This window comes from Nomascus leucogenys, chromosome 6 (assembly GCF_006542625.1).
Source record: "Nomascus leucogenys isolate Asia chromosome 6, Asia_NLE_v1, whole genome shotgun sequence".
Taxonomy (NCBI): Eukaryota; Metazoa; Chordata; class Mammalia; order Primates; family Hylobatidae; genus Nomascus; species Nomascus leucogenys.
The window spans coordinates 59,879,114-59,903,570 of NC_044386.1; the positions used below are offsets into that span (position 1 = coordinate 59,879,114).

The following is a 24,457-nucleotide window of genomic DNA, read 5'->3' on the forward strand; positions in this document are numbered from 1 at the left end:
CACCCGGCTAATTTTTTGTGTGTTTTTAGTAGAGACTTTACCATGTTGGTCAGGCTGGTTTGAACTCCTGACTTCGTGAGCCACCTGTCTCAGCCTCCCAAAGTGCTGGGATTACCGACGTGAGCCACCGAGCCTGGCCAGAATTCATCATTTTAAAAAGTTTACAGGCCAGGTGCAGTAGCTCAGGCCTGTAATCCCAGCACTTTGGGAGCCCGAGGTGGGCAGATTTCTTGAGCCCGGGAGATCGAGACCAGCCTGGACAACATGGTGAAATCCTGTCTCTGTAAAAAACACAAAAATTGCGGGGCACGGTGGCTCACACCTGTAATCTCAGCACTTTGGGAGGCCAAGGCAGGTGGATCATGAGGTCAGGAGTTCGAGATCAGCCTGACCAACATGTGAAACCCTGTCTCTACTGAAAAACTACAAATTAGCTGGGCGTGGTGGTGGGCGCCTGTAATCCCAGCTACTTAAGAGGCTGAGGCAGGAGAATCACTTGAACCTGGGAATCAGAGGTTGCAGTGAGCCGAGATCGCACCATTGCACGCCAGCCTGGGCAACAAAAGCAAAACTCTGTCTCAAAAAAAAACCCAAAAATTAGCTGAGTGTGGTGGTGCATCTGTAGTCCTAGCTTTTTGGGAGACTGAGGTGGGAGGACGGCTTAAGCCCAGGAGGTAGAGGTTGCAGTGAGCCAAGATCATGCTACTGCACTCCAGCCTGGGTGACAGAGCCAGACCCTGTCACAATAAATTAATAAAGTTTACAATTCATGGCTTTTAGTATATTCGCAAGGTTGAACATTTCATTACCCCATAAAGGCGCTCCATACCCATTAGCTGTCAATTCCCATTTCCCTCCAGCTCTCCTAGCCCCTGGCAACTACTAATCTACTTTCTGTCTCTATGGATTTGCCTATTTTGGACATTCCATATGAACAGAATCATACAATATGAGGCCCTTTCTGGCTAGCTTATTTCTTTTCACTAAATAAAATGTTTCTGAGTCATATAGCTTCTTTCACTTAGCATAATGTTTTCAATGTTTGTGCATTAGAACTTCATTCCTTTTTATTGACAAATAAATGTAAGGTCTCTATATTCATTTCTTTTTTGCCTTTGTGCCGTGGTTACGTAAAGTCTTAACCTTTGGAGAAACTGGGTGAAGACTACATATGGCAACTGTTCATACTATCTATATAAATCTGTAAATCTAACATTATAACAAATCACAATTTTAAAATAAAAAGTACATAAATTTACAGTATATAGAGAAAAATAGAAATGTGCATATTTTATCATGATACAAAACAAACATTTGATTGCTGACTTGTTTGTTGATTTTTTTTTTATGTTTTTTCTTTCCTTTTTTATCCTCTAAGCCTCTGATCACTTATCATTGTCAAGGTTGAGCAGATAGAGAAGTGCATACATTCTGCAGCTTGAGTGCCTAACTTGAGATTCTGTTTCTGACATTTACTGTGGATTTGGGGCAATTAAATTAATTTTCTGTGTCAAGTGGGAGGATCACTCAAGCTTAGGAGTTTGAGGCTGTAGTAAGCTATGATAGCAGACTGCACTCCAACCTAGGTGACAGAGTGAGATCCTGTCCTTTTTTTTTTTTGAGATGGCGTCTCACTCTAGCCCAAGCTAGAGTGCAGTGGCTCCATCTCAGATCAGTGCAAGATCCCCGCCCCACCCCCCGGGTTCACGCCATTCTCCTGCCTCAGCCTCCCGAGTAGCTGGGAATACAGGTGCCCGCCACCACACCCGGCTAGTTTTTTATATTTTTAGTAGAGACGGGGTTTCACCGTGTTAGCCAGGATGGTCTCGATCTCCTGACCTCGTAATCCACATGCCTCAGCCTCCCAAAGTGCTGGGATTACAGGCGTGAGCCACCACATCCGCCCAACGCAATTGTTTTCTTTTTTTTTTTTTTTTTTTTTTTTTTTTTTTTTTTTTTTTTTTTTTTTTTTTTTTTTGAGACAGAGTCTCGCTGTCGCCCAGGCTGGAGTGCAGTGGCGCAATCTCGGCTCACTGCAAGCTCCGCCTCCCGGGTTCGCGCCATTCTCCTGCCTCAGCCTCTCCGAGTAGCTGGGACTACAGGCGCCCGCCACCGCGCCCGGCTAATTTTTTTTGTATTTTTAGTAGAGACGGGGTTTCACCGTGGTCTCGATCTCCTGACCTCGTGATCCGCCTGCCTCGGCCTCCCAAAGTGCTGGGATTACAAGCGTGAGCCACCGCGCCCGGCCGCAATTGTTTTCTTAATTCCGTTTTCTGCATGTTCTTTGCTAGTGCATAGACATACAATTTTTTTTTTTTTTTTTTTTTTTGAGACGGAGTCTCACTCTGTCACCCAGGCTGGAGTGCAGTGGCGCAATCTCAGCTCACTGCAAGCTCAGCCTCCCGGGTTCACGCCATTCTCCTGCCTCAGCCTCTCCGAGTAGCTGGGACTACAGGCACCCACCACCACGCCCGGCTAATTTTTTGTATTTTTAGTAGAGACGGGGTTTCATTGTGGTCTCGATCTCCTGACCTCGTGATCCGCCCGCCTCCGCCTCCCAAAATGCTGGGATTACAAGCGTGAGCCACCGTGCCCTGCCCAATTTTTTTTTTTTTTTTTTTTTTTGAGACGGAGTTTTACTCTTGTTGCCCAGGCTGGAGTGCAGTGGTGCGATCTCGGCTCACGGCAGCCTCCGTATCCCAGGTTCAAGCGATTCTCCTGTCTCAGCCTCCCAAGTAGCTGGGATTACAGGCGCCCACCACAACGCCCAGCTAATTTTTTGTATTTTTAGTAGAGATGGGGTTTCACCATGTTGGCCAGGCTGGTCTCGAACTCCTGGCCTCAGGTGACCCACCCGCCTCAGCCTTACAAAATGCTGGGATTATGGGCGTGAGCCACTGCGCCTGGCCACAAATGTTTTTTATATTGATATTTTACAGCCCAAGGTTTTTAATAATTTACACACCTTTAGGCCAAGCAAGTTCTCTCCAGTTTGATACAGAATCATCACCCCCCATTATGACAACATTTATCTGCCCGGCCCCTGATGACATTTTCCTCAGGTCTCCTGCTGGTTGTTCCTGAGAGTTTTATCACCCATAGATTGTAAACAACCTAAGTTGGCTATAAATATTGTTGCTAGGCTGATGACATCAGGGAGGGCTGAAGACAGAGGGAATGGCAATAAGGTATGAATAAGGAGGAATGAGCTCATGTGAACCCAAGGATGAAGATCTTCGCTGATGCCCAATAAAGAGAATCAGGGTTCAGTTGCAGAGGGCCCATATTCTTTCTTGCTCTTAGGGATGAATAAGAGGGAATCCCCTCACGGAGACACTGCTGGAGAGTCGTACTGGGGAGGCAGCTGGAGCAGCAAGATGCTGTCGAGACCAAAGCCAGGGGAGTCCGAGGTGGATCTGCTGCGCTTCCAGAGTCAGTTTCTCGCAGCTGGTGCAGCCCCAGCAGTGCAGTTGGTGAAGAAAGGAAATAGGGGCGGTGGTGATGCCAACTCAGACCGGCCTCCGCTCCAGGACCACCGGGATGTGGTGATGTTGGACAGTGAGTTCCCGTGGATGTGAGGCTGAGAAGTAGAGAGGGTACAGCCTCGGGCCCCTCCCTCTTCCTGTTGTGGTTGGATTCAGACACATCATTATTATTTCAGACACTGCATAGCCTGTGTTGCTGCAGCCCCATTTTACAGAGGAAGAAAATGAGGCTCAAGGAGGTTAAATATCTTACCCAAGATGACACAGCTTGAGCCAGGGCCCCATGGCAGCTGTTTTTCTTCCCTAGCCTGCAGTGTCTTCCTAGGAAGGTGTGCATATACTCACGTTTGGGATCTTTTCTTTCTCAGATCTCCCAGATTTGCCCCCAACTTTGGTCCCTTCTCCTCCGAAGAGAGCCAGGTCCAGCCCTGGCCACTGCCTGCCTGAGGATGAGGACCCAGAAGAGAGGCTGAGGAGGCATGATGAGCACATCACTGCTGTCTTGACTAAGATTATTGTGCGTCTCACTCTGGCTGAGTAGGATAACATGTTCTAGGGCAACAGGGATATTGGATGCTCGGGGTGGATGAGGCTTATCAGTGGAGGGTGCTTCAGAAAGGTAGACTTTTACCCCCTGAGGTCAGGTTGGGGGCTGGGATAGAATCACTGCCCTGAAGGGAGGAGGGTCCATAACCCCCCAGAGTGAGGATCTCATCATTCAGAACTGGGCTAATAGGATAGGGTCCAGCCTGGGGAATTTTCTCCATTGTGCTTCACAACTTTGTGCTTTGTTGCTACAGGAACGAGATACAAGTTCAGTGGCCGTGAATCTGCCTGTGCCCAGTGGTGTTGCTTTCCCCGCTGTGTTCCATCGCTCGCAGGACACACAGGTAGGCAAGGGTAAGCTTAGGTGGTGCTTAGGAGACAGACAGGTGAGTCTCATAGTGCATCTTCTTCAGGCAGGTAGTTTTAATGATGATAAGCAATTTCTTTTACAAAGCAGGATCATACTAAGCACTTCATACCCATTACTTCTTTTAATCTTCATAACAAACATATAAGGCAGGTATCATGATGATACCTTGGGGACGAGGAGTCCTTATTCCCATTTTTCATATGAGGAAACTGAGACCCCAAAGAGATAAATAACTTGTCCAACACCACACATCTAATAGGTAGAAGAGCCAGAACTTCAACCCAAGTCTGTCAGAGTCTAAGACCTTACTCCTGGCTGGGTGCAGTGGCTCACGCTTGTAATCCCAGCACTTTGGGAGGCTGAGGTGGGTGGATCACCAGGTCAGGAGATTGAGACCATGGTGAAACCCCATCTCTACTAAAAATACAAAAAAAAAAAAATTAGCCAGGCGTAGTGGTAGGCGCCTGTAGTTCCAGCTACTCGGAGAGGCTGAGGCAGGAGAATGGCATGAACCCAGGAGGCGGAGCTTGCAGTGAGCCAAGATTGCGCCACTGCACTCCAGCCTGGGCGACAGAGCGAGACTCCGTCTCAAAAAAAAAAAAAAAAAAAAAAAAAAGACCTTACTCCTATAGACCTCTCCTTTTTCTGAGAACTAGGGTTGTGATCCCTGGAAATTGAGCAAAGCCCCTTTTATCTTTTTGTTCCAGAGGCCTTGATATAAAGAGGTTGAGAGGAAAGTGGGATGATGAGCATCAGTAACCTGGTTTTTCTTTTTGCCCCACAGGGGAAATCAGCAACATCTGGTAAGAGAAGCATCTTTGCCCAGGAAATTGCGGCAAGGAGGATAACTGAAGCCAAGGGCCCATCAGCTGGGGAAGTTGTGCCCAACCTGGGCCCACCAGAGGGTGAGCCAGGGTTGAAGAGGATTGGGCTTGGCCTTTTTAAAAGACACAATCATAGGGTCATTTTTGAAGATACGTCTTCCTGCCTCAAATGAGAGGTGCATTTGAGCCGTCTCAAGTAGTCTGAGAATACTAGGTATGGGAGGCTTGGGTCCCTCTCTGGGTCTCAGGTGCTGGGAGTGGGGCAGGCCATTATGCAGTCCTAAGAGAAAGGGAGTAGGGCAGAAGTGTCTGACAGAGACTGTAAAATAAATGTGTTGGCCAAGATCCCTTTAATGATGCAAATTATTAGTTGAACAGCTGGGAGCAGGCCCCTGGCTATAGATGCCTGCCTAGACAACTAAGAGAAGAGTCAGAAATTAGGATGTTTCTGAGGAAAACCTTTTCATATAAGCACTAAGGAAGCAGTGAGTGGAGAAGCCACCTGGAGTCTCTGTGCCAGACCCAGTGCGGTCTCCACTCTGAGGAAAGCTTGGGTCTATACCTGTCTCCAGGGCTAACAGGCTTATAGAAGAAGGCCAGAAAGCCCAGTTAGAGCCATGGAGAACAGAGCAATGAATGTGATCATACCTTTCTTCCAGGTGCCGTGACCTGTGAGACACCCACTCCTAGGGACCAGGGCTGCCAGCTTCCTGGGAGCAGCCACAGCTTTCAGGGACCCAATCTGGTCACAGGGAAGGGGCTCAGGGATCAAGAAGCTGAGCAGGAAGCCCAGACTATCCATGAAGAGAACATAGCAAGACTGCAGGCCATGGCTCCTGAGGACATCCTGCAGGAACAGCAGCGGTTGCTGGCCCAGCTTGGTATGGGTGCCTGGCTTTCCTGCTGAGACCAGGCTAGGAGAGGAATACCACTTATTGAGCTAGGCTTACTGTGAGTTCCGGGCACTGTGCTGAGTACTTTTAATGCTTTTTTTTTTTTTTTTTTTGAGCTGGTCTTGCTCTGTCACCCAGGCTGGAATGCAGTGGCACGATCTCGGCTCACTGCAACCTCCACCTTCACGGCTCAAGCAATCCTCCCACTTCAGCCTCCCGTGTAGCTGGGATTACAGGGGCACACCACCACACTCAGCTTTTTTTTTTTTTTGGGGGGGGACAGAGTTTCACTCTCGTTGCCTAGGCTGGAGTGCAATAGCACGATCTCGGCTCACCACAACCTCCGCCTCCCGGGTTCAAGAGATTCTCCTACCTCAGCCTCTCGAGTAGCTGGAATTACAGGCATCTACCACCATGCCTGGCTGATTTTTTGTATCTTTAGTAGAGGTGGGGTTTCTCCATGTTGGTCAGGCTGGTCTCAAACTCCCAACCTCAGGTCATCTGCCCTCCTCGGCCTCCCAAAGTGCTGGGATTACAAGCATAAGCCACCACACCCGGCCTTTTTTTTTTTTGGAGACGGAGTTTCGCTCTTGTTGTCCAGGTTGGAGTGCAATGGCGCGATCTAGGCTCACTGCAACCTCCACCTCCTGGGTTCAAATGATTCTCCTGCCTCAGCCTCCTGAGTAGCTGGGATTACAGGCGCCCACCACCATACCCAACTAATTTTTGTATTTTTAGTAGAGACGGGGTTTCACCATGTTGGCCAGGCTGGTGTCGAACTCCTGACCTCAGGTGATCCACTGGCCTTGGCCTCCCAAAGTGCTGGGATTACAGATGTGAGCCACCGTGCCTGACCTTTAATGCATTATTCGGTTCTGTCCTTAAACCTGTCCTGTGAGGTAGGTGGTATTAACCCTGTTTTACTTATGAAAAAAAAACTGAGGCCTAAAATTTAAAAGAAATTCTACCCAGGTCACACAGCTTATAAGGAGCACAGGATTTAAACCCAGATCTACCTGGTCTCATAGGCCCTGCTTTTATTTTTTTTTTGAGACGGAGTCTCGCTCTGTTGCCCTGGCTGGAGTGCAGTGGCACAATCTCAGCTCACTGCAACCTATGCCTCCCAAGTTCAAGCGATTCTCCTGCCTCAGCCTCCTGAGTAGCTGGGATTACAGATGTGCACCACTACACCCAGCTAATTTTTTTGTATTTTTAGTAGAGATGGGTTTCACCATATTGGCCAGGGTGGTCTTGAACTCCTGACCTCAAGCGGCCCATCTGCCTTGGCCTCCTGAAGTGCTGCGATTTTTTTTTTTTTGAGATGGTCACCACGCCAGCTGAGGCCCTGCTTTTTAACCACTGTGCTGTGTTTAACTGTACTACCCTGGTATAGTATATACTATGCTTTATTATAGCTATACTCTAGTATGTGTATAGTCTCTTCTACTCTGTGATACTATTCTATGCTATACCTCCCCGCTAGGGTCTGTTCACCAAAATGCCAGGCACTCAGTCAATCTTGTTACCCACTGTATACTAGCACCTCTATAGAGTATAATACGTGTTAGGGCTCAGTATGGTGCCTTGCACCTGTAATTCCAGCAGTTTGGGAGGTTGAGGTGAGAGGATCGCTTGAGGCCAAGAGTTCAAGACCAGCTTGGGCAACATCATGAGACCCCATCTCTATAAAAAATAAAGATATAAAAAGTTACAGCCAGGTGTGGAGGCTCACGCCTGTAATCCCAGCACTTTGGGAGGCTGAGGTGGGCGGATCACAAAATCAAGACATTGAGACCATCCTGGCCAACATGGTGTGAAACCCTGTCTCTACTAAAAATACAAAAATTAGCTGGGTGTGATGGCACGCGCCTGTAGTCCCAGCTACTCGGGGGGCTGAGGCAAGAAAATCACTTGAACCCGGGGGGCAGACCTTGCAGTGAGCCGAGATTGTGCCATAGCACTCCAGCCTGGGCGACAGAGTGAGACTCTGTCTCAAAAAAAAAAAAAAAATTAGCCAGATATGGTGGTGCATGCCTGTAATCCCACTTACTTGGGAGGCTGAGGCGAGAGGATTGCTTGAGCCCAGGAGTTTGAGGCTGTGGTGAGCTATGATTGTGCCACTGCACTCCAGCATGGGTAACAAAGCAAGACCCTATCTCTTTAAAAAAAATATATATACAGCCTGATCAACATGGTAAAACCGTCTCTAGTAAAAATACAAAAATTAGCCGGGCGTGGTGGTGGGCACTTTTAATCCCAGCTACTCAGGAGGCTGAGGCAGGAAAGTCCCTTGAACCTGGGAGATGGAGGTTGCAGTGAATTGAGATTGCGCCACTGCACTCCAGCCTGGGCGACAGAGCGAGACTGCATCTCAAAAAAAAAAAAAAAAAAAAAAAAAAAAAAAAAAAAAAAATATATATATATATATATATATATATATATATATATATATATATATATGTAAGTATGTGTGCATAAATAAATTAGCTAAGAGAAGGAAATTCTTTCCGTAAATGCCTTCTTTTTGGCCCTAGTCAATATTAACTTATTCATTCTACAGCCATTTACATTGGAACTGTGACCTGAAACGAAAGACAGGGATAGGCATAGGAACCTGGGCCAGTGGACTGTGAGGGATAGAGGGAAAGGTGGGCAGGTGGGCCTAGTGACCCCACAGGTGTGAGAAGGCTGGGTCATTGATGGGCCACAGGAGCATCCAGAAGGCTCAGGCCCAGGCTGGGAAGCAGCTTGTCCTGTCCTTGGCACCCACAGACAGGCGATATTCAGCAGGTTCCAGGTCTGTAGGAGGCCAGGGAGGATCTCCCCTCACTCACTCTCCCCTCTACCTTTGCCTCTAGACCCCAGCTTAGTTGCTTTCTTGAGATCTCACAGCCGCACACAAGAGCAAACAGGAGAGACGGCCTCTGAGGAGCAGAGGCCAGGAGGACCCTCTGCTAATGTCACCAAGGAGGAACCCCTCATGTCAGCTTTTGCCAGTGAGCCCCGGAAGGGAGACAAGCTGGAGCCAGAAGCCCCAGGTTTGCAGGAGGCAGGGGTCATATTTTGGTGGATAAAAGTAGGGGAAATTGTCCCTTCTCCTAGGCCTGGCAAATGAGAGAAGAGAGAAGCTTCTGTGCTTTTGGACATCTAACATTAATCTTCATTATTGGCTTCAAGTCAGTTTTCATTGCTGATGCATGTCTTCTTCCTGCACATGCTTCCTGTTTTCTTGTCCTGTTACTGCTCCTTCTCCGCCTTCCCTTTTAAGAGGCAGCAATGCGTGATGGCTGAATCCCACTCCACCCCCTCCCGGCAGACTATCTTCCTGCCCTTGCTGTAGCTGCCCCAGCTCTGGCTCTGGCCATCCCACTGTTCTTTCTCTCTCTGCTAACAGTGTTGGGGGAAAGATGGCAGGGCCAGGGTAATAAGAGAGGCAGAATCTGACAAAGGTCTTATGAACATGCCAGACCAGAAGCAGACAGGCCAATGGAAGCACTCATTTCCCAGAAACTAGATTATTTCATTAGTGATTAACAAAATAAGAAATTGAATTATGAGAGCCAGGAACCTCATGCCCCCGGAGGAGCTCCAGGCCAGCTGAGCAGGTTGGGTGGGGGTAGGCGTGAAGGAGGAAAATGCTGTGGGATTTGTTTCTGTATCCTGCCCCCCAGGAGCAGTATAGCTGCCTCCTCCTCCTTGTCCCCATTCTCCTACTCCTTTAAGGGCTGGTACTGGAAAGTGGAGATTGTGCCTTCCTGATATATGTGGTCCTCCTTCCTCTTTTTCTCCTTTCTTTCTCTTTCTTCCTTCTCCTTCTCCTCCTCTCTCCCCTCCCAACAAATCCTTGGGGTCAGCAAGGGGCTGGAACCCAGGATGGAGTGTGTCTGTCATATTTGAGACTTTCACCCCAGCCCCAGGAGTTCCAGTCCCTGGACCATGCCATTTAGCCATAACCGAGGGTAGAAGCTGGCAGATCCTGGAACAGAAGTGGATGTGGCAGCTGCTCAGTGATGGTGGGGACCCCTGTGGATAGTGAGCTGAGCCCTTTGGGTAATACTATCATGCTCTGTCTCCCCAGCTCTGGCACTGCCTGTGACCCCTCAGAAAGAATGGCTGCACATGGATACTGTCGAGCTGGAGAAGCTCCACTGGACCCAGGACTTGCCCCCTGTCCGGCGGCAGCAGACACAGGAGGTGAGGAGGGCCAGCTGGCCTACAAGGGGAGGGTGAGATGGGGCAGGAGAGGAGCTGCTGCTCTTGCCCTCAGAACTCAGGCCTTTGTATTGCCCAGAGCCTGAAAAGCATCTCTCCTTTGCTCTCACCCACCTTTCCCATCACTCTGCCTGGCCCCCAAGGCCAGATAAGCCCCATTTATGGTTAGAAGTAGAGTCAGGGCCGGGTGCGGTGGCTCGTGCTTGTAATCCCAGCACTTTGGGAGGCCAAGGCGGGCGGATCATGAGGTCAGGAGATCGAGACCACGGTGAAACCCTGTCTCTACTAAAAAATACAAAAAATTAGCCGGGCATGGTGGCGGGCGCCTGTAGTCCCAGCTACTCGGAGAGGCTGAGGCAGGAGAATGGCGTGAACCTGGGAGGTGGAGCTTGCAGTGAGCCGAGATTGCGCCACTGCACTCCAGCCTGGGCGACAGAGCCAGACTCTGTCTCAAAAAAAAAAAAAAAAAAAAGAAGTAGAGTCAGTACCTAAGTCCTGAAAGGCCTGGGATTAAAGGTGGGGAGTGGGTGTGGGAAGGTTGCTGGAGCCCCTAGACCACAGTCCTCTTTCTCTTCCCATTAGAGGATGCAGGCTCGATTCAGTCTTCAGGGAGAACTACTGGCCCCTGACGTGGACCTGCCCACCCACCTGGGTCTGCACCACCATGGAGAGGAGGCAGAGGTGAGGTCTGGGACTGGAGAGGATGGGGCAGCTCTTTTAACAACCCTGTGGAAAAGGATCTCTGGTCAACTGCGTTTGCCCTTCTGTGTGCCCTGTTCTAGTTCATGCCCTTGCTGGGCATTCAGTTTCTTTTTTTGGAGACGGAATCTCGCTCTGGCCCAGGCTGGAGTGCAATGGTGTGATCTTGGCTCACTGCAGCCTCCACCTCCTGAGTTCAAGCCATTCTCCTGCCTCAGCCTCCTGACTAGCTGGGATTACAGGCGCGTGCCACCACATCCAGCTAATTTTTGTATTTTTAGTAGAGACGGGGTTTCACCGTGTTAGCCAGGATGGTCTTGATCTCCTGAGCTTGTGATCTGCCTGCCTCGGCCTCCCAAAGTGCTAGGATTACAGGCATGGCATTCAGTTTCTTAGGCCAAAAATCTTGATCCTCTCTCTGTATTCTGGTCAGTTGCTAGAATTTGCCAATCTTCTGTCATCTCCTCATGATGCCTCCTGCACTGTGGCCTTCCTCTGCTCACTCTCCATGCCCTCCATTCTCCACCCCCCTACCATTCCATGTCTCTCGGGGCTGCCGTGCTGATTTCTTCTGGCCCAACTCAGGCCATGCCTTGCCTCCAGAAGTTTCCCAGCTTCCCTCTGCTCACAGAATAAGGTTCTGGTCTCAGCTGGGCAAGATATTCCTTCCACCTTTTATCCCTGCTGACCCTGCTGCTCTGCCTCCTTCACTTCCTGCTACACCACTCTGCTGGCTTCTCCCCACATACCTCCTGTGCTCAGGGCCCTCCAGGACTCCGCTCGCTCCAGGAAATGCCTTTGCCTTTTGCTCCATGTCAGGCCATCGAAGCTCTACCCATCCACTGAGACCAACTCAGTTTTCCAGGTCCCCTTCTCTCTTTCTCCTGTCCGCTAGTCGCAAATTAAACATCAGTTACCACGTTCCTCTGCATCTGCCTCATGGCATGGTTACTTGTATGCAAGTCTTATCTTTACCGGCTTGAGGCTCCATGGAAAGCAGGGCAGATTTCACTTATTTATCTTTGTCTTTCCTGTGATACCTTGCTTGGTGTTTTGGGGGCACTGTGCTGTATCCTGGCTGCTTCTGACTTCTTGTCCCTGCACCAGAGAGCGGGGTACTCCCTACAGGAGCTGTTCCACCTGACCCGCAGCCAGGTTTCCCAGCAGAGAGCACTGGCACTGCATGTGTTGGCCCAGGTCATCAGCAGGGTGAGTGGATTGCCAGCCTGGTCCTGCCCACCCTGCCCTTCACCCCACAGCCTCAGACTTCCCCATCTCCTGCCCTTTTCACTCTGGCTCACTAGCCAGCTGTGTGCTTTTAACAACCTAGGATCATAGGGGGGCAAACGAAGGATGAGGGCAAAGCCTCTAGATAACTTCAGCATCTTCAGCAAAAGGTTTTATCCTCCTGCCCCCAGGCCCAGGCTGGTGAGTTTGGGGACCGGCTAGCAGGCAGTGTCTTAAGCCTCCTTTTGGATGCTGGTTTCCTCTTCCTACTGCGCTTCTCCTTGGATGACAGAGTGGATGGGGTCATTGCAACTGCCATCCGTGCTCTTCGGGCTCTGCTGGTGGCTCCTGGAGATGAGGTACCACAGGGATAGGAATGGGGCTTGGGCTTGGCGGTGCCAGGGTCCATATTCCTGTTACTGGGCATGGCCCCATTGCTAAGGCTTTGCAGGCAAGATGTAGAATGGGATGGCAGGCGTCTCCCTCGTCTCCTAAAGTCCCTAAAGCCCAGGAGGCTTGCCTTTCTGGTTTTTTTGGAGGAGCATCCTCTCTACTCCTGGATCCATTTCCTGACCCCTTCAGCATTGCCCCCCAACTCCCATTCCTCTGGCAGGAGCTCCTCGACAGCACCTTCTCTTGGTACCATGGAGCTTTGACGTTCCCTCTGATGCCCAGCCAGGAGGACAAGGAGGATGAGGACGAGGATGAAGAATGCCCAGCAGGAAAAGCAAAAAGGAAAAGCCCTGAAGAAGAAAGCCGGCCTCCACCTGACCTGGCCCGACATGATGTCATCAAGGTAAAGGGACAGCTTCTTTCCCATCCCATGGCCCAGGGGACAAGCACATGCTGGAAAGAGGGGCCATCAATGCCCAGGGTCCAGCTGCATTTGTCAGTGGGTTTCTCTCTCCAACTCCCAGGGGCTCCTGGCTACCAGCCTGCTGCCTCGGCTGCGCTACGTGCTGGAGGTGACATACCCAGGACCTGCTGTGGTCCTTGACATCCTGGCTGTGCTCATCCGCCTGGCCCGGCATTCCCTGGAGTCAGCCACAAGGGTGAGAAAAAAGGGAGCAGGGAATGGGCAAAAAGCCTAGCTGGGCCTTGTCTTGACCCACAGCCTCCCTGCCTCCCTTTTTCCTCCTGTCTCCCATAGGTCCTGGAGTGCCCTCGGCTGATAGAGACCATAATTCGAGAGTTCTTGCCCACCAGTTGGTCTCCTGTGGGGGCAGGGCCTACCCCTACTCTATACAAAGTACCCTGTGCTACTGCCATGAAACTACTTCGTGTCCTGGCCTCAGCTGGGAGGAACATTGCTGCCCGGCTGGTGAGCAGGACACAGGGCGAGGGATGGGGGAATGCATGGGACAGGGTTGGGTTGGGAGCTAAACATGGCTCCTGAACTCAGGGTGGCCAGCTCTTGCCATCTTCTTCCTCTTTGATCCAGTTGCTTAGAAATGCGACAGAAACCACCAGGCATGAACCTGTTTACTGGAGCCTGGTGCATCATATAGGTCTACTGTGGTCTCATGATGTGATACGAGGTCTCCCTGTTCCCTAAACCCAGATCAGAAGGGCCTCATGCACATAGGCATTCATCACCTATAGCCAAGTAGCCCTAGAGAAGGTCCCCAGCAAGCCTTGCTAAAAAGAGGGAGGGCTGGGTGTAGTGGCTCAGGCCTGTAATCCCAGCACTTTGGGAGGCCAAGGCAGGAGGATCACTTGGGGCCAGGAGTTCAGGGGCTGGCCTGGACAACATAGTAAGACTCTGTCTCTACAAAAAACAAGAACAAAAAATGAGCTAGATGTGGTAGCACATGCCTGCAGTCTCAGCTACTTAGTAGGCTGAGGTAGAAGTATCGCTTGAGCTGGGAGGGGGAGGCTGCAGTGGGCTGATTGCACCAATCACTGCACTACAGCCTAGGCAACAGGGTGAGACCCCATCTCAAAAATACTACTACTGGCCAGGTGCAGTGGCTCACGCCTGTAATCCCTACACTTTGGGAGGCCAAGGTGGTGGATCACTTGAGGTCAGGAGTTCAAGACCAGCCTGGCCAATATGGCAAAACCCCGTCTCTACTAAAACTACAAAAATTAGCCAGGTGTAGTGGTGTGCACCTGTAGTCCCAGCTACTTAGGGGGCTGAGGCAGGAGAATTGCTTGAACCCGGGAGGTGGAGGGTGGAGTGAGCCAAGATCACACCACTGCATTCCAGCCTGGGTGGCAGAGCAAGACTCCATCTGAAAAAAAATAATAGGGCTGGGCGCGGTGGCTCACACCCGTAATCCCAGCACTTTGGGAGGCCAAGGCAGGTGGATCATGAGGTCAGGAGTTGAAGACCAGCCTGACCAAGATGGTGAAACCCTGTCTCTACTAAAAATACAAAAAATTAGCCGGGCGTGGTGGCACGTGCCTATAATCCCAGCTACTCCAGAGGCTGAGGCAGAGAATTGCTTAAACCTGGAGGGGCGGAGATTGCAGTGAGCCAAGATTGCACTACTGCACTCCAGCCTGGGCGACAGAGCAAGACTCCGTCTCAAAAATAAATAAATAAAAATTAAAAAATAGGCCAGGCACGGTGGCTCATGCCTGTAATCCCAGCACTTTCAGAGGCTGAGGCAGGCAGATCACGAGGTCAGGAGATCGAGACCATCCTGGCTAACACGGTGAAACCCTGTCTCTACTAAAAATACAAAAAATTAGCCAGGCGTGGTGGCACACGCCCGTAGTCCCAGCTACTAGGGGAGGCTGAGGCAGGAGAATGGCGTGAACCCAGGAGGCGGAGCTTGCAGTGAGCCGAGATCGCGCCACTGCACTCCAGCCTGGGCGACAGAGCGAGACTCCATCTAAAAAAATAATAATAAAAATAAAAATAAAATAGGGGCTGGGTGCGGTGGCTCACACCTGTAATCCCAATGTTTTGGAAGGCCGAGGTGGGTGGATCACGAGGTCAGCAGTTCGAGACCAGCCTGGCCAACATAATGAAACCCCGTCTCTACTAAAAATACAAAAATTAGCTGGGCATGGTGGCGCACGCCTGTAGTCCCAGCTAATCAGGAAGCTGAGGCAGGAGAGTCTCTTGAACCTGGGAGACAGAAGTTGTGGTGAGCCAAGATCACGTCACTGCACTCTAGCCTGAGCAACAGAGCAAGACTCCGTCTCAAAATAATAATAAATGATACAAAATAAAATAATAAAATTGAAATTTTAAATAAATAATAAGAAGGAAGGGCAGGGTGGATGAGGTATGACTTTGTGGTACCGGAGGGGCCTGGGTCAGGGTTGAGTTAAGCCACCCTCTGTCCAGCTGAGAGTAGCTGGACTTGAGACTCACAGCTGACCCTGATCCCCAGACTGTGCCCATTTCCAGTTGAGCAGCTTTGATCTCCGGAGCCGCCTGTGCCGCTTCATAGCTGAGGCTCCCCAAGAACTGGCCTTGCCCCCAGAGGAAGCTGAGACGCTGAGCACCGAGGCCCTCCGTCTGTGGGCTGTGGCTGCCTCCTATGGCCAGGGCGGTCACCTTTACAGGTGAGGAGAGGCAGAGGGTAGGCTCCCCCTAGACACCATCAGTTCTGCTCTTCTGGCCAAATCAAACACCTCAGCCTTGATCAAGGTCCCAAGCTTGGAGGAAGGATAAGAATGAGTGGGAGGGAGGGCTTCTGCCAGATGTGAAAAGGCTTAGGAGTCAGGCCCAGCCAGGGAAGAGGGGGATAAACCTGGCTTAACCGTATTCTATGCTCAAAAGCATTGGCTGGGCACGGTGGCTCATGCCTGTACTCCCAGCACTTTGGGATGCCAAGGTAGGCGTATCACAAGGTCAGGAGTTCGAGACCATCCTGGCCAATATGGTGAAACCCCGTCTCTACTAAAAATACAAAAATTAGCCAGGTGTGGTGGCACACACCTGTAATCCCAACTACTCGGGAGGCTGAGGCAGGAGAATCGGTTTAACCTGGGAGGCAGAGGTTGCAGTGAGCCGAGATCACTCCATCACTCCACTGCACTCCAGCCTGGGCAACAGAGAATCTGTCTCAAAAAAAAAAAAGCATTGGTATCTGTGAAATCACATTTAAATTCCCTGTTGGGGGCAGCCTTGAAGGACATCCTTTCCATTCTTTAGGGCTGAGCCTTCCAAGAGTGCTGCACTCTTCCTCCTCATCCTCCTTTACCAAACTGCAGATCCCTGGGTCAGGGCCGTGACCTGTGTCTCATGTCTCCACTTGCTTTCATACAGTGAAAATCAGTCCCTTTTCTTCCCTAGGGAGCTCTACCCAGTGCTGATGCGGGCCTTGCAGGTGGTGCCGCGGGAGCTTAGCACCCACCCGCCTCAGCCCCTGTCCATGCAGCGGATAGCCTCACTGCTCACTCTCCTCACCCAGCTAACCCTGGCAGCCAGCAGCACCCCTGCTGAAACCATCAGGTAGTTTATATTCAGGACCCACAGGACAGGTGGAGGGCTCCTCCACAGGGCTGGGGTGACCGGAACATAGAGGGGCGTGAGGCAGCCAGATCCTCACTGTGGCCCCCTTTGGCACTTTTGTAGTGATTCTGCTGAGGCCAGCCTCTCGGCCACCCCTTCCTTAGTCACTTGGACACAGGTGTCTGGGCTCCAGCCTCTTGTTGAGCTGTGTCTAAGGCAGACCTTGAAGTTGCTGTCCAGACCTGAGATGTGGAGAGCCGTGGGCCCAGTGCCCGTTGCCTGCCTGTTGTTCCTGGGAGCCTACTATCAGGCCTGGAGCCAGCAAGTGAGTGCCTCCTGCCGGCCGTCCACCAGGCCCCTACACCCTGCCTTCAGCTACATTCCACCCGTTGCTCCCTCTCTGTGTCCATCTCTCCACTCCTACTTCCCCAGTTACTATCTTCCCTTTTAATTCTTACCCTTCCTCCTCTTTCCACCTCCATATCCCCGTGGAACTTCCCAGGAGCCATGTTGGTGGGGACCAAAGAGCCCACGCAGCAGCTCAGCCTTCCTGTAGCCTGTGTGCTCCCTGTTTATGCCCCCTACACATCAGGGCCTTCTCTCCCTTCAGAAGGCTCAGCCTGCAGAAGCCTCCAAATGTGCTCTTTTGGGCTCTTGGGATGGTGGCATTGGCCTGGGTACACAGGGTCTAGGAGAATGAATGGCTGGGCCATCAGCTCAGTGAATTCCTTGGTCCACCAGCCAAGCTCATGCCCGGAGGATTGGCTCCAGGACATGGAGCGCCTGTCAGAGGAGCTGTTGCTGCCACTGCTGAGTCAGCCCACCCTGGGCAGCCTGTGGGATTCCCTTAGGTATGTACTGTGTTTGGTAGCTGGGGGAAGCAGGGGAGGAGGCAGTTTCTTTCCTTGTGGGATTCCTGGGTCCAGCTCCCAGGTCCATCCCAGGGTGCAGGCCTTCAGCCCGAGGGAAACCCAAGTCCCTAGCAGGCAGCAGTGGGGTGGGCTCTGAGGAGTGTGAGCAGCACTGACCTCCACAGCCAGGCCCCCCATTAATCTTAGGTACAGACCCATCAGCTCTTTTCCAGCCTGGCACACGCCAGGCCAGAGTCCCCCTCAGACTCTCCACTTCACCTACAGGTGCTGCTCCCCTCTCTGCAACCCGCTGTCCTGTGTGCCAGCCCCTGAAGCTCCCCCTAGCCTCGTGTCACTGAGCTGCTCGGGAGGCTGCCCCCGTCTCAGTCTGGCTGGCTCAGCCTCACCCTTCCCATTCCTCACTGCGCTCCTCTCTCTTCTTAATACCCTGGCCCAGATCCACAAGGGGCTGTGTGGCCAGGTAAGTGGGGTGCCTGATTAGGGGCCAGACAAGGGGCCAAGATGGCAGGAATCAGAAAGAAAGTGGGAGGGTGGGATGGGCGCGGTGGCTCACGCCTGTAATCCCAGTACTTTGGGAGGCCGAGGTGGGCAGATCATCTGAGGTCGGGAGTTCGAGACCAGCCTGGCCAACATGGAGAAACCCCATCTCTACTAAAAATACAAAATTAGCCAGGCATGATGGCGCATGCCTGTAATCTCAGCTACTCGGGAGGCTGAGGCAGGAGAATTGCTTGAACCCGGGAGGCGGAGGTTGCGGTGAGCTGAGATCACGCCATTGCACTCCAGCCTGGGCAACAAGAGTGAAACTGTCTCAAAAAAAAACAAAAAGAAAGTGGGAGGGTGTCCCATGGGGAAGGGAGGCCTTCTGCCGGCACTCATTTCCCTGAGTCTGGAGAGAGGGGCAGCCACCTGGGGAGCCCTAGAAGGCATCAGAGTCAATTTCTAGATCTGAACAAAATTGCTTTTCCTCAGCTGGCTACCATATTGGCTGCCCCGGGACTCCAGAATTACTTCCTCCAGTGTGTGGCTCCTGGGGCTGCCCCACACCTCACACCTTTCTCTGCATGGGCCCTGCGCCATGAGTACCACCTGCAGTACCTGGCACTTGCTCTGGCCCAGAAAGCGGTAGGTCCCCCTGTCTGACAGGTTCTGCCCCCCATCCCGTTATCTCCTTCCTGTTTCTGTGGAACCCAGCCTGCTTCTGCCAGGCCATGCAGCTCCCACTTTCCTCCAGACATGCCCTGGACCTGTGCCCTTCAGCCTCGCTTTTATCCTCTTCCTCACTTCTCTCTGCCACGTCCCCTTCTCCTGCACTAGGTAGTTCCCTGCTTTTCTGTCTGCAGGCAGCGCTGCAGCCACTGCCAGCCACCCATGCTGCCCTCTATCATGGTATGGCCTTGGCCCTGCTGAGCCGGCTGCTGCCCGGAAGTGAGTACCTCACCCATGAGCTGCTGCTGAGCTGTGTATTCCGGCTGGAGTTTCTCCCGTAAGTGCTTGGTTGGTGGCATCAACTCAGCCCTTTTGGACGCTGCTGCAGTTGTTAACAGAGCAGCCCTGAATTTGGAGCCAGGAGGCCTAAATTCTCTTTCTTCCACGGATGACACTTAACTCTTCCAAGCTTCCGTTACCTCATTAGTGAAGTGAGGATCAGGCTAACCACACCCAAGAATGATTGTGAGACTTCTGTGTGACTGCATGGCTAAAAAAATGGTATATAAATCAGTTACACACATGTAATAGCCATCAACTACTGAGTGTTTACTCTGTGTCTGATACTCCCTTATGTATTTATCTACATTTTAAGTATTTTACTTGGGCCATGAGATAGATACTATTATTATCCTTATTTTACTCTGAGGAAACTGAGGCCCAGAGAAGTTATGTAAACGCATGCCTAGGCAGCTGGCTGTAGTGTGTATCCTCTTAACTGCTACACAGCACTGCGTGGGAAGTTGTTAAGGGAGCAGAGAGGCACAGGTCTGGACCTAGGAGCCTCCAGGAAGTCCCAAAGAGCTGGCACAGCCTCCAAGTGCTGTGGTGCCAGCCCTCATTTTTGGCTTTTGGGTCCCATTACAGGGAAAGAACAGCAGGGGGTCCAGAGGCAGCCGACTTCTCTGACCAGCTGTCATTAGGAAGCAGCAGGGTCCCTCGGTGTGGGCAAGGGACTCTGCTGGCTCAGGCCTGCCAGGACCTCTCCAGCATCCGCAGCTGCTACCTGACTCATTGCTCACCAGCCCGGGCCAGTCTGCTGGCCTCCCAGGCTCTGCACCGAGGAGAGCTACAGCGAGTCCCAACCCTGCTACTGCCCGTGCCTACGGAGCCGCTGCTGCCCACTGACTGGCCCTTCCTGCCGCTGATTCGCCTCTACCACCGGGCTTCAGACACCCCCTCGGAACTCTCTCCCACAGACACTGTGGGCACAGCCATGCGGGTCCTGCAGTGGGTGCTAGTTTTGGAGAGCTGGCGCCCCCAGGCTCTCTGGGCTGTGCCCCCTGCTGCCCGCCTGGCACGGCTCATGTGTGTGTTCCTGGTAGACAGTGAGCTGTTCCGGGAGGCCCCAGTACAGCGTCTGGTGGCAGCCCTCCTCGCCCAGCTCTGTCAGCCTCAAGTCTTGCCAAACCTCAACCTGGACTGCCCACTCCCTGGCCTGACATCTTTCCCTGACCTCTATGCCAACTTCCTGGATCATTTTGAGGCTGTATCTTTTGGGGACCACCTCTTTGGGGCCCTGGTCCTCCTGCCCCTGCAGCGTCGGTTCAGTGTCACCTTGCGCCTTGCCCTCTTTGGGGAACATGTGGGAGCCTTGCGAGCTCTGAGCCTGCCTCTGAACCAGGTACTTTCTCAGCCCAGCAGGACCTGCAAGGGTACCCTGCACTGGGCCTCGGGAGCAGTCCTGAGCCTTGAGGAGCTTTGGAAGACCTCAGCTTCTCCATCTTACCTCTTGGGGGTTTTGAGGGGATTAAGAGAATCAATGAAAAGGGCTTAATGTGGGCTGGGTGCGGTGGCTTACGCCTGTAATTCCATCACTGTGGGAAGCCGAGGTGGGTGGATCGTTTGAGACCAGCCTGGGCAACATAGTGAAACCCCATTTCTACTAAAAATACAAAACTTAGCTGGGCATGGTTGCAGGTGCCTGTAGTCCCAGCTACTCGGGAGGCTGAGGCAGGAGAATCGCTTGAACCCAGGAGGCGGAGGCTACAGTGAGCCGAGATCACGCCACTGCACTCCAGCCTGGGTGACAGAGCAAGACCCTGTCTCAAAAAAGAAAAAAGAAAAGGGTTTAACATGGTATCTGGCATGGTATTCATTACTATTAATAAGGCATAGCTCCTTGCTTATCAGTGCTACAATCTAGATAAGAGATTTACTGAAAACCTACATAGTTGTGAATTATTCAAATGCTAGGTGTTGTCAGGATTCAGAGAAGGGAAAGATCAGATTGGGCTTTGTGGAAGAAGTGGGGATTGACCCAGGCACTGTAGGTTGGGTAGAATTTGAATTGGTGAGGACGTAGAAAGGCAAGACATTCCTAGCAGAATAACACAAGCAAAAGGAGCATGACAAAAGGCAGAAGGAGGGAGGAGAGATTTCTGTTGGGAACTTAAGGCTAAAAATAAGAAGTGAAGTCTGAGAGGGCCTCAAATATCAGGCTAAGGACTTAAATTTATAAGCTGTAAAGAGTTACTTTGTTTGCCAGGTGTGGTGGCTCATGCCTATAATCCCAGCACTTTGGGAAGCCGAGGTGGGCAGATCATCTGAGGTCAAGAGTTTGAGACCAGCCTGGCCAACATGGTGAAACCCTGTCTCTACTAAAAAAAATACAAAAAATTAGCCAGGCATGGTGGTGGGTGCCTGTAATCCCAGCTACTCCAGAGGCTGAGGCAGGAGAATCGCTTGAACCCAGGAGACAGAGGTTGCCATGAGCCGAGATCATGCCACTGCACTCCAGCCTGGGCAACAAGAGTGAAACTCCATCTCAAAAAAGAAAAGAAAAAAGAGTTACTATGTTATGGCTGGGTGAGGTGGCTCATGCCTGTAATCCAACATTTTGGGAGGCCAAGGTGGGAGGGTGGCTTGAGGCCAAGAGTTTCAGACCAGCTTGGACAACAAAGCTAGACGCCATCTCTACAAAAAATTATTTGAAAATTAGCCAGACCTGGTGATTTGCCCGTAGACCCAGTTACTCAGGAGCCTGAGGCAGGAGGATCACTTGAGGTCAGGAGGTTGAGGCTGCCAGTGAGCTATGATCACACCACTGCAGTCCAGACTTGGAAATAGAACGAGACTCTATTAAAAAAAAGAAGTTATTGTATTTTGTTTTTAAGATTTCGTTTTTTTTTTTTTTTTTTTTTTTTTTTTGAGACAGAGTCTCGCTCTGTTGCTCAGGCTGGAGTGCAATGGCCTGATCTTGGCTCACTGCAACCTCTAGCTCCCAGGTCCAAGCGATTCTCCTGCCTCAACCTCCTGAGTAGCTGGGATTACAGGCACACAGCACCGTGCCTGGCTAATTTTTTTTTTTTTTGAGACGGAGTCTCGCTCTGTTGCCCAGGCTGGAGTGCAGTGGCGCGCTCGGCTCACTGCAACCTCCGCCCCCGGGTTCAAGCGATTCCCCTGCCTCAGCCTCCCAAGTAGCTGGGACTACAAGCACCCACACCATGCCCAGCTAATTTTTGTATTTTCAGTAGAGATGGGGTTTCACCATGTTGGCCAGGCTGGTCTTGAATTCCTAACTTCATGTGATCTGCCTGCCTCAGCCTCCCAAGTGCTGGGATTACAGGCGTGGCCCACTACACATGGCCAATTTCATGCTTTTCAATGGCTGCTTCTCGGTTCCCAGTTTTCCCCGACATCTGCTCTGTAGTCTTTAACCCTGATCCTTGTGCTAGAAGGACAGATGTCTGTCTAGGACCTGATCTCTGCCCTCATGATTTGGTTTCATGTGATCATTATCCATGCACCTTATGGATGTATATACATTCCTGCCCTCCCCCTCAGCACGTCATTTCCCCTGTCACAGTTGCCTGTGTCCCTGGAGTGTTACACAGTGCCTCCTGAAGACAACCTGGCCCTCCTTCAGCTCTACTTCCGGACCCTGGTTACTGGTGCGCTCCGTCCACGTTGGTGCCCCGTGCTCTATGCTGTGGCTGTGGCTCATGTCAATAGCTTCATCTTCTCTCAGGACCCACAGAGCTCAGTAAGTTACATCTCCATCTTCAGAGGAAGGAAGGGAGCTAGCAATTGAGCTGCCTCTGGGCCAGCTGGGGAAGAGGTAAGTGTCGAGCAGGGCCAGTGGTGGGTACCAGCCCTCAGCTCAGTGCCACCTCTCCCTGTTCTGCTTCTAGGATGAGGTAAAAGCTGCCCGCAGGAGTATGCTGCAGAAAACATGGCTGCTGGCAGATGAGGTAGGGTCAGGGCCATTAGGAGGGTGGGATATTAGAGGATCTTGGGGGACAGAGACCACAACAGGATCTCACTACCCACGTCATAAGGTTTCTTTCCTCTCTGCAGGGTCTCCGGCATCACCTCCTCCACTATAAGCTTCCCAATTCCATGCTCCTAGAGGGCTTTGAGCTCTATTCTCAGTTGCCCCCTCTGCGTCAGCACTACCTCCAGAGAATGACTTCAGTGGTGCTCCAAAATGGGGTATCAGAGACCTAGGATAGTTGCTATAAATGGAAAGATGGGTACATTGTCCTGTATCCAGCCTTTCAACAGATGCCTGGCCAGACGAAGGACATTGTGTCCTAATGGTAGGCAGGAGACCAAGGAGCAGAAGGCTTGCCTTCCTGGGAGCAGGTTGTTTGAGCTGTTTTAGAGCAGAGTGAGCCCTACCATTACATCCTGATATCTGGGGCTTCTGAAAGTCTGTGCTGGGAGTGAAGAGTGGCTTAGCTATTTACCCGCTCTTTGGGGACAGGGCAAACTAAATGCATCCCTTCTTACCTAACTCCCAACCCCTGCCCCGGGCTGAGGTACGTGAATGCTATAGTTGTGCATTAAAATAAATGTTTTTTATCTCCTGGAAATCTGATTTGGACTGATTTCAGCCATGTTAGTTCAGGGTTAGTATCTGGGGGTGGATTATCCCAGGTGAGGAGCAGGACTGCTATGAGAGAGATGGGGAAGAATCGTAAGTAGGAGGTAAAAACTTTGTCTACATCTGGAGACAACAAGAATGTGGGGCCTGCCAGGCACAGTGGTACACACCTGTAGTCCCAGCTACTTGGGAGGCTGAGGCAGGATGATCACTTGATTCCAGGAATTCAATTCCAGCCTAGCCAACATAGTGAGACCCCATATCTGTCTGTCTGTCTGTCTGTCTGTCTGTCTGTCTGTCTATCTCTGAGACAGGGTCTTGCTCTGTTGCCCAGGCTGGAGTGCAGTGGCGTGATCACAGCTCACTGCAGCCTCGACCTCCTGGGCTCAAGCCATTCTCCCACCTCAGCTTCCTGAGTGGCTGGGACCACAGGCAAGTGCCACCATGCCTGGCTAATTTTTTGTATTTGTAGAGACGGGGTTTCACCATGTTGCCCAGGTTGGTCTTGAATTCCTGAGCTCAAGCAACCCACCCACCTCGGACTCCCAAAGTGCTAAGATTACAGGCATGAGCCACTACACCTGGCCTATTTTGGTAGTTTGTACATTGTTCTTTGGTCTGAATTCTAAAATTTAGGCTTTCTTAGACTGTCTTTTGCTGTGTGGATTACTTATTGTGTTTGCAAGTAATCAGAGTGAGAGCAGTGTGCCAAGGCCTAGCCCTGTCAGTAGGTAGAGAGAACCCAGTCTTAATAAATGGAGCTGCTGAACACAGAATTATCCAGTAGGTTTTTTTGGGTTTTTTTTTTTTTTTGACATAGAGTCTTGCTCTGTTGCCCAGGCTGGAGTGCAGTGGGGCAATCTCAGCTCACCACAACC

At 51.4% G+C, this 24,457-nt stretch overlaps 1 protein-coding gene across 4 annotated transcripts in view; it reads left to right on the forward strand.

Annotated features, from left to right (window-relative positions):
- RPAP1 (RNA polymerase II associated protein 1) overlaps window positions 1-24,457 on the forward strand; it is a 33,368-nt gene that overhangs the window by 5,732 nt on the left and 3,179 nt on the right. For 2 of the 4 annotated variants that reach the window (XM_030814267.1, XM_030814268.1), the window contains exons 2-25: window positions 3,304-3,558; window positions 3,854-4,002; window positions 4,286-4,375; window positions 5,186-5,306; window positions 5,885-6,106; window positions 8,977-9,156; window positions 10,197-10,312; window positions 10,913-11,011; window positions 12,137-12,238; window positions 12,448-12,615; window positions 12,870-13,052; window positions 13,174-13,308; window positions 13,407-13,577; window positions 15,621-15,778; window positions 16,512-16,670; window positions 16,794-16,995; window positions 17,412-17,521; window positions 17,807-18,002; window positions 18,515-18,667; window positions 18,886-19,028; window positions 19,619-20,375; window positions 22,560-22,736; window positions 22,885-22,944; window positions 23,051-23,185. In XM_030814267.1, the coding sequence (XP_030670127.1) occupies window positions 3,306-3,558; window positions 3,854-4,002; window positions 4,286-4,375; window positions 5,186-5,306; window positions 5,885-6,106; window positions 8,977-9,156; window positions 10,197-10,312; window positions 10,913-11,011; window positions 12,137-12,238; window positions 12,448-12,615; window positions 12,870-13,052; window positions 13,174-13,308; window positions 13,407-13,577; window positions 15,621-15,778; window positions 16,512-16,670; window positions 16,794-16,995; window positions 17,412-17,521; window positions 17,807-18,002; window positions 18,515-18,667; window positions 18,886-19,028; window positions 19,619-20,375; window positions 22,560-22,736; window positions 22,885-22,944; window positions 23,051-23,185 (4,239 nt within the window). In that variant the 5' untranslated portion in view covers window positions 3,304-3,305. Of the gene's footprint in view, window positions 1-3,303; window positions 3,559-3,853; window positions 4,023-4,285; window positions 4,376-5,185; window positions 5,307-5,884; window positions 6,107-8,976; window positions 9,157-10,196; window positions 10,313-10,912; window positions 11,012-12,136; window positions 12,239-12,447; window positions 12,616-12,869; window positions 13,053-13,173; window positions 13,309-13,406; window positions 13,578-15,620; window positions 15,779-16,511; window positions 16,671-16,793; window positions 16,996-17,411; window positions 17,522-17,806; window positions 18,003-18,514; window positions 18,668-18,885; window positions 19,029-19,618; window positions 20,376-22,559; window positions 22,737-22,884; window positions 22,945-23,050; window positions 23,569-24,457 lie in introns of those variants that run through there. The other 2 variants (XM_030814269.1, XM_030814270.1) reach the window with 2 other exon arrangements.